Genomic DNA, 9,139 nt, shown 5'->3' on the forward strand with positions numbered 1-9,139 from the left:
CTTATCTAAAACTTTACTTATTTAAAAATAGTTTACGTGCGTTTCATTTACAAGAGTTTGGTTTATATAATGAAAATTTATTTTTTTTATCCTGGAATTTATCTTAAAAACCAATTTGTTTATAATATAAGAAAAACACTGTTGTCATGGGCTTAGGCCCAAGTTTATGCTAATTATATAAAAAAAGAAAAAGCTCTCTTCTCTCTCCTACGTCCCCATGCAACCCTAATTTAGCTATGGCCACCTTGGCCGCTGGCCAGCCGTCACCGGCGGCTGGTCAGCCTCCACTAACAACCAACATTATACACTACCCACCCCTCACCCACCCGCAATCCTATGATATTCAACCAACTCTCCCTTCCACTTCTTCTTCTCCAAACTATGCTCAAACACTCGTTCATGGAACAACTCCCACGTCCAATGCCCACTGTGATCCCATACTAATGAAGGAGGTAACATATGTTGATGGCATCCCTGTTGTGCATTAGACAACTGCTGAAGTGTCTAGAATGGAGCAGATTGAAAACCTACAACATGCCATTGTTGGTAAGTTTTCTTATGGATGGCCGGAGTTACAAGAATTAAGAACTATCATCCCTCAACAGTGTGGTGTCAAAGGAAAGTGTGATATTGGTCTCTTGAGAGATAGACACTTATTGATAAGATGTTCGTTAATGGAGGATTTCATTACTATGTCCTCGAAGGGTGACTTTTGGTTGAAATCCAAGGATGGTTTTACGTATCAAATGAGGCCATTAATTTATGATTCTAACTTTAAGGTTGAGGAAGAAATGTCAATAGCCATGGCTTGGATCTCTTTTCCAAATATGCTTCCCACGTATTTTGTCAAAGAATCATTGTTTACTTTGGCATCCGAAGTTGGGAAACCCTTACTATTGGACATGGCCACCATAAACAAAACTAGACCTAACTGCGCAAGGGTTAAGGTTCAAGTAGATTTGTTATCTGATCTTCCTAAGTTTGTTATGATGGAAATTGAAGATGAGAAGACTAAGGAGATTAGGGTGGTAAAAGTGAGAATACAATATGATCATTTACCAAAGTATTGCACAGAATGCATGTTGCAAGGTCATGCAAATGAGGACTGCCGTGTGTTGCATCCTGAACTGGTGGCAGACATAAAAGAGGATGCAAAGGAAGCGGAGAAGGAGCATGAGAAGGAGGATGTGTAAAATATGGCTACAACCTCTACAGTACGAAGAAGGAGGAGACATCAGGGATGTAGATATCCTGTCCAGACATATGTGCCTAAAGTTCTATCCAGTGGGAAGGTTGTTACTTATCCTGGAATCAATGACAAAGGAAAAAAGATAACTAAGATTCCTGCTGATGCTGGGAACAAGAGTGTTCTTGCACCTTAAAGTGCAGTTTCTACACATAATAATTTTGATGTGCTAGAGAAAATCACAGAAGAAGAAGTCTATAATAATGTAGAGGATAAGGGAGCAGATGACAAGGTCAAGGAGGTAGAAAATGGTAAGGAACAACCTCCGCAATCGTTTGATAAGAAAGGAATGGAGGAGAATGCTCAAAGTTTGGTATCCTGCGTGGCAGTCAATTATAGAGAAGATAACATCAAAAATACAGAAAGAAAAATGGATTCAAATGGTGAACAATCAGGTCAGACAACAAAAGATGGGCATGAAAGTGTGGGTGATATGGTTGATGAGGGTGTCATTGCTGTTGAAGAAGATCATCCTGACAAAAATTTAGAGGACAGAGGTAAAAGTGTATGAGATATGATTGATGAGGGTGTCATTGCTATTGAGGAAGATGATCCTGACAAAAATTTAGAGGACAGAGTTGCAAGGCATCAGGATCTCATAAAACAAAATGCAAGTGAGATTACATGCCATTCTAAGCATGGACATGCCTCAGAATTTATTATGGAGCATTTAGAAAAGGTTCCAGATGGTGATGGTACATATGAGAAGATGGAAAACATTGATGATTTGCATGCTCTAGAATTATGTGAGGATGAAATGCAGACTGAGGATGCTGATAGTATTGCAAATGCCAAAGGGGAGTTGGAGGTTGCAGATAGTCAAATGGATCAGAAATTAAGTATTCCATCTTTGTGTCAGGTCCAGGAAGTTGATTTATCTCCTGATAATAACATGAAGGAGGGAGATCTGAGCATCTCAATTAACGACAATGGCATTGGTTCATTTCTTCCTGAGAGGGAAGTGATAAAGGAGTTGGCAGTGACACAAGTGGAAAAGGAAAATGTGCAGCCACTGGTCCTTAAGAGAAAACAATCTCCTCTGAAGGAATTGCATGATGTGATCTCTCATAATATTAATGTGGGAGCTGAGGTGGACCATGATGAGAGCATAAACAAATTCAAAGAAAGTGTAGAAGAGGCTTCAGTGGAGCAGGTTTTTAGTAAAATGGTTAAAGAAGCTGGCATCTCACCAACATCTAGACAGAAAGGCTCTAAGAATGGAAAGAAACAAGTAATCACAGATACTATTCCTATAAGAGTAGTACCAAGGAGAGGTTGTAAGCCTATTTTTAAATGATGATGAAAACACTCTTTTGGAATATCAGATTTGTGAACACACAACAAGCTTTTCAAAGAGCCCAAATGCTGCACTGACCTCACAAATTCTCCATTATAGCTTTAATGGAACCTTTTCAACACTTTAGGCATATTCAGGGATTTAGAAGGAGGTTAGGCATGAGATATGCCCATTACAACTGCAATGGTAAAATATGGTTCTCTGTAAATGATAATGTGGATGTGGAGATTTTGTAGGACCTAGAACAACAAATAACTATAAAGTTGTTTTTCCAAGAGTGGAATAAGTCACTTATGGTAACAATGGTCTATGCAAAGTGTGATCATCTGGAAAGAATCAGTTTATGGGATAGTCTGTATAGTTTGGCCGATCAAATGGAATTTCCTTGGTTGGTAGGGGTGATTTTAATGTCATTATGAATGAAGATGAGAAGATTAGTGGTTTGCCTGTATTTCCAGATGAATATGAGGATTTTGCATTTTGTATTAATTCATGTGAGCTGTTTGATATAAATTATAAGGGGAGTCTGTTTACTTGGTGGAATGGGAGGGCAGGTAGTGACTGTATTTTCAAGAGATTGGATAGAATGACTGCAAACTCTAAATTACAAGATTGGTTTGCACATATGGAGGTGCAACATTTATCCAGAACTGGCTCAGAAGATGCCCCTTAGTTACTTGTGAATTTTCACATCACATAAGGAAGCCTTTCAGATTTCTAAAATTCTGGACAGAACATGAATCTTTATTAGAGGTGGTTAATCAGGCATGGCTCAGAGATTTTGAAGGAGATGACTTTATCAGATTTAAGCTGAAATTGAAGAATGCGAAATCTGCATTATCTGCATGGAGTAAGGCAACTTTTGGGATATTTTCAAGCAACTAACAGTAAGGGAAGAGGTGGTGGGAATTAAAGAACAATGTTTTGAAGAGGATCGTACTTCTATGAACAGGATGGTACTACAACAAGCACAAGCAGAAATGAAGAAGTATGTTCACTATGAGGAAGTATTTTGGAGACAAAAGTCACATATGACTAGTTTTGCTGAAGGAGACAGGAATACAAGGTACTTTCATAGTATTATGAATGGTAGGAGAAAGAGATTACAGATCAAAAGAATTCAAAATCAGCAAGGAATATGGATTGAAGGGGAGTCACTTTTGGCAGAAGAAGCTTGTAGATTTTACCAACAGCAGTTCTCTCAAGAGGTTGATCCATTAGACTTTGAGTTGCTACAACATGTTCCTAGTATGGTGGATCAGGATACTAACAATCACCTGGTAAGCATGCCAACTTTGGAGGAGGTGAAGAAGCCTGTGTTTGAATTATCTGCAGATAGTGCTGGTGGTCCAGATGGTATGATTGGAATATTTTATCAGGTGTGTTGGGATATTGTTGGTGCTGATGTATACAATCTTGTGAAAGCTTTCTTTGATGGGCAAACTCTTCCAAAGTCAGTCACACATACCAACCTTGTATTATTACCAAAGAAGAATAACATTGAGACCTTTGCTGATATGAGACCAATCAGTCTCAGCAACTTCATCAACAAGGTTATTTCTAGAGTGGTTAAGGATAAACTGGAAGGTATTCTACCTTCTCTGATATCTCCCAACCAGTCTAGCTTTGTTAAGGGCAGATGTATCATTTAAAATGTCCTTCTAACTCAAGAAGTTGTGACTGCCATTAGATTAAGAGGAAAACCAGCTAATGTTGTACTTAAGCTTGACATGGCCAAAGCATATGATAGAGTATCATGGAGTTACTTGATCAGAGTTTTAAAGAAGATGGGATTTGCAGAAATTTTCATAGATATGGTTTGGAGATTGATAGCAAATAACTGGTATTCCATACTCCTTAATGGTCAAGCTTATGGTTTCGTCCATTCCACCAGGGGTGTAAAACAAGGAGATCCACTCTCTCCTACTTTGTTCATATTATCTGCTGAAGTTTTATCTAGAGCATTGAACTCTTTATTTGAGAACAATGATTTTAAAAGTTATGGAATGCCCAAATGGAGTGCAAGTCTGAATCATCTGGCATATGCAGATGACACAATAATTTTTTCATCTGCAGATGCTAGATCTCTGGAGCTAATTATGGAGGTATTACATGAATATGAGCAGGTATCAGGCCAACTTATAAATAAAGGCAAGAGCTCATTTTATGTACACAGTAAGGTGTCTAATGTGTTGATACAACAGGTGGAGAATATTACTAGTTTTAAAAGAGGCACTTTTCCTTTTACATATTTGGGTTGTCCTGTCACACACTCAAGGAAGAGGAAGGCTGATTACAATGATCTGATCAAGAAAGTCAAGAATAGGCTGCAGACTTGGAAAAGAAGATTGCTATCATTTGGAGGAAAGGTTGTTCTGATCAATAATGTACTAATGAGTATGCCAATACATTTGTTGTCAGCCATCAAACCTCCAAAATGTGTTATCATTGATATGCACAAAATGTTCTCAAGATTTTTCTGGAATAATAGTGAGGAAGGCGGAAGAAGACACTGGTCATCATGGCTAACTTGTGTAAGCCAAAAGAGGAAGGAGGAGTAGGCTTTAGATCTTTGTTTGATGTATCTAAAGCCTTATGTGCAAAACTGTGGTGGAAATTCAGGAAAACAAATACTCTATAGGAAAACTACATGTGGATCAAATATTGTAAGAGGCACAGTCCTCAGAATGTGCAGTGGAAGGGAGGTTCTCAAGTATGGAAGGCAATAATAGAGGCTAGAGATAATATAGAGCAAGAAATATGGTGGGAACCAAGGAGTGGAACTGCAAATGTATGGTTTGACAACTGGACAAAGCTAGGGGCTCTATATCACATTACTCCTGATGATTTTGTGATAGATGAGGGTGTTCAAGATGTAAAAGAACTTATGTTGCAGGATGGTTGGAACATAGGAAGACTGCAGCAGTTATTCCCCATGGATATTGTGGACTATATATTAGAAGAATTGCACTTTCATGAACCAAAAGAAGAGTGGGATAGGCCAAGATGGATGATGACAGCATCAGGCAAATTTACTGTAGGCACTGCATGGGAATTACTGAGGAGCAAAGCGGTCAAGTCAGATGTGTTTAAGAACATGTGGATATCGGGGGTACCTTTTAAGATATCCTTCTTTTTCTGGAGGTTGTGGAAGTACAAAATACCAGTTGGAGAGGTAGTAAGAAGGATTGGGGTAGATACTGAGGCAACATGTTACTGCTGTGATCATAGGCAATATGAAACTGTGGATCATTTGTTTGTTACAGGAACTGTTGCTACATAAGTGTGGACTTATGTTAAAACTGTTATTGGCATCACAACATAGTTTCAACAAGTCAGGCAGATTCTTCAGGTCTGGTGGAATGCAGATTGCCTCTCAAAGTTCAGAACCATCTTTAAAGCTATTCCAATGGTCACTATGTGGCAGATATGGAAGTGGAGGAATACAGTCCTACATGGAGGGAGGATGTCCATCAACAAAGTGATTTATGAGATAAATATGATCATATATCAAATGTGTAGAATGAGGTTTCTAGGGAAGAACAACTTACCAAGATGCATACCTCAAATCCTACAATTCTTTGAAGCATACAGGCCAAGAATTGTAAGCAAGATAGTGAAATGGGATTTTCCTATGCTAGGATGGTTTAAATGTAATTCTGTTGGAGCCTCTAGGGGAAATCCTGGACCAAGATCTGTGGCCTTTTGTATTACAAATGTAGTAGGTGATCTCCAGTTTGCAGCAGCAAGAAGGATATTAGATGGTTCAAATTTGAATGCTGAAGCAAGGGCACTACATGAGGGTCTTAAGTACTGTGTTACACACAGTCTGTTGCTTGTGGTGATGGAAACAGACTCAATTACTATGAAGATGATCTTAAATTGTCAGTGGGAGACTCCATGGAGTATATCAATGATCATAAATGATATTTCAAGGTTGAGGAGGGATAAAGAAGTGAGGGTGGAGCATGTTCTGAGAGAAGGAAATGGCCTAGCTGATTTTTTAACTAACTATGCTTTTGATTTTGCAGGTGACCATCATTTTCATAGCTTTACTTCACTTCCTATGAAAGCAAGGAAAATTCTAAATACAGAAAAGTCACAGATACTATACATGAGGATCAGGACAGCTAAGGACCATCATATTCCCGGAGATTAATAGCAATCTGGAGAGTAGTAGTAGCAACAAGGCTACATTTCAACATGCCATGAATAGCAACTTGTACCTGTATGAAACTATCTTTGGTAGGAGTACAAGAGTGGTATTAGCTTGAAGCTCATTCTCTTGTAAGACTTCTAAAGATTGGTTCATTCAGGAAACTTGAGACAATGACAAACAAATTTCAACATCAAGACAAGGAGATAGCAGCTACATCTGGAGGAACGTGGAGGAATTCTACTCCATCCTGGAAGCCTGAATATGTATTTATTTGACTTTGAACCATACCACCTGGTGAGATCTTCTAGGTGTTTGAGATGGTATCAAGTCAAGGCCAGAGGATTTGCAGTAGACTAGCTTCTATATAGTCTTTGGATGTAGTTTACATTTCATTCCTTTTTTCTTAGGATCTTTTTCATTTGTTTTCTTTTCTTTTCTTTTTCCTCTATTGTACAGAAAACTTACTACTTTTAATAAAACACTGCCAAACTTGGTTTGGTGGTTTTCATGCAATAAAAAAAAAGGACCAAGTTTATGCTCTTTTTTCTACAAAAATGATTAAGGTCTGCAGGGCCTTGGCCCAAAATCTCTCATTTTTTCTTCAGTTACTGGGCTAAGCCTAAAATATAATTGTACTTATCTTTTTTTCTGAAAAAATTGGTTAAGTGGGGCCTAAAATATGATTATTTTTTTTTGGGTTAGGCCTTAGCCCAAAAACTCTATTGTTTTGCCTGAATTATTTCCAGAAAAGAACATGTATGTTTTGATATAATTATGCCACACATTGCTTATGCTTTAGAAATCATTTTTTATTTTTGGTTTGCAGTTCAAAAGGAAAGAACTCACTTTTGAAAGCCTATCATTTACACACAGCTTTGAAACCCATTTCTCTACCTAGACTGAAAATAGAACCTTTGAAAACAGAACCCATAACTGGAAAAGGAATTTTTCTTAGTTATGAAAAGATAAAGTCATTGAGGAGGGTGAGGAAGATCAACACGATGAATCAGACTCTCAAACTTCGATTCAGTAGGATCCATATGGAGCAGAAACATCAAATTCATAGTCGGCGAATCGTCGATTGCAATTCTCTGACGCGGGTACTTCTACACACCCGACTCCGATGGTGAAGAATGAGTTTAAGGAGAATTGTTTGGATCAAAGAGGTAAACCACTATCCTACATCCCTCCTAGCACAAAGAATGGCAAATTTTTTATGAGCATAGTCGAGGATGACCTAAAAGAACAAACGGAGTACAGGAAATCAGATTTAATTGGGTATGTTATAGGTGATACACCATTTGTAAAAACAATGAAAGGGTATGTAGATTCTCATTGGAACTTTGTACGTAAACCAAAAGTACTCCATCATGATGAAGAATACTTTATTTTTCGATTTGACACTGTGGAGGAGCATGAGATGGTCATAGAAGCTGGCCCTTACACCTTTCATAATAAACCGTTTGTCCGGCAAATTTGGTAGATTAACTTTGCGTTTGATCCAGATTGTTTAACAACAATTCCATTATGGGTAAATTTCCCTAGGTTGGAGGTAGGTTATTGGTCAACTGAAGCCTTGAGCAAAGTATCTAGTGCAATTGGAAGGCCCATCTACACTAATAAATTCAGAGAGTTTTAGTTGATTGATGTTTCTCATCTCCTTCCTACATCACCGAGCTCCTTACACATGCAGGATTATTTCAACAACAAATTGAATATGATTGCGCCCCAAAGTTTTGTACAGAGTGTATGAAATTTGGGCATATTGCTGTTGAATGTTGGAATGCAAGAGAAAACTGTACAAGGGGAACAAGAATTCCAAGGTATGAGGAAAAGGAGAAGAAGAAGAAGGAATAGGCAAAGAGTAGATCACAATAGGCAGGACTGGAGAGCAAGGGATGGGGAAATTCATGCACCTACTACAGGAGAGGAGGGTGAGGATATAGCAAACACAAAGGGGAAAAATGATATAGATGAGATAGTAACAACAAACATAAGTACCCCAAAAGCAAATACTCCAAGTAGGAATGAGCAGAGTAAAGAGCACCTACCTACACAGGTTGCTAGTGTCGCTACTAAAGTGAGGATTAACAATACCTTTGATGCTCTCCAAATTGATGATGAGGCTGTCACGACCCAACTAGGGGGCCATGATAGGTACCCGGAGCTGACTACCGAGCACCACTCATAATGCTAATCATCATACCCAACCTGAACACATATACTTTCCAAGGCAATACATGAATATACCTAAGCCCTCACGGCTGCAAAAATGATATACAAGAATATACATTGATGTATCCATGAGAAAACAATTACCCACGCATCCGCAGCTACGAGCCTCTACCAGAGTACTGAGACATAAGGACGGGACAGGACCCCGTCGTGCCCAAATATATACATAAAATAATATATCAAAAATGGCCCCTCCGAAATA

The 9,139-nt window shown here is 38.5% G+C and overlaps 1 protein-coding gene across 1 annotated transcript; it reads left to right on the forward strand.

Moving 5' to 3' along the window:
* The first annotated feature begins 5,193 nt into the window (after nucleotides 1–5,193).
* LOC132619834 (uncharacterized) lies at nucleotides 5,194–6,028 on the forward strand. The gene is made up of 2 exons (XM_060334610.1): nucleotides 5,194–5,718; nucleotides 5,810–6,028. The coding sequence occupies exons 1-2, from the start codon at nucleotides 5,194–5,196 to the stop codon at nucleotides 6,026–6,028; spliced, it is 744 nt and encodes a 247-aa protein (XP_060190593.1).
* Nucleotides 6,029–9,139: the final 3,111 nt, after the last annotated feature.

Source organism: Lycium barbarum, chromosome 11, assembly GCF_019175385.1.
Source record: "Lycium barbarum isolate Lr01 chromosome 11, ASM1917538v2, whole genome shotgun sequence".
In the NCBI taxonomy this organism is placed as follows: domain Eukaryota; kingdom Viridiplantae; phylum Streptophyta; class Magnoliopsida; order Solanales; family Solanaceae; genus Lycium; species Lycium barbarum.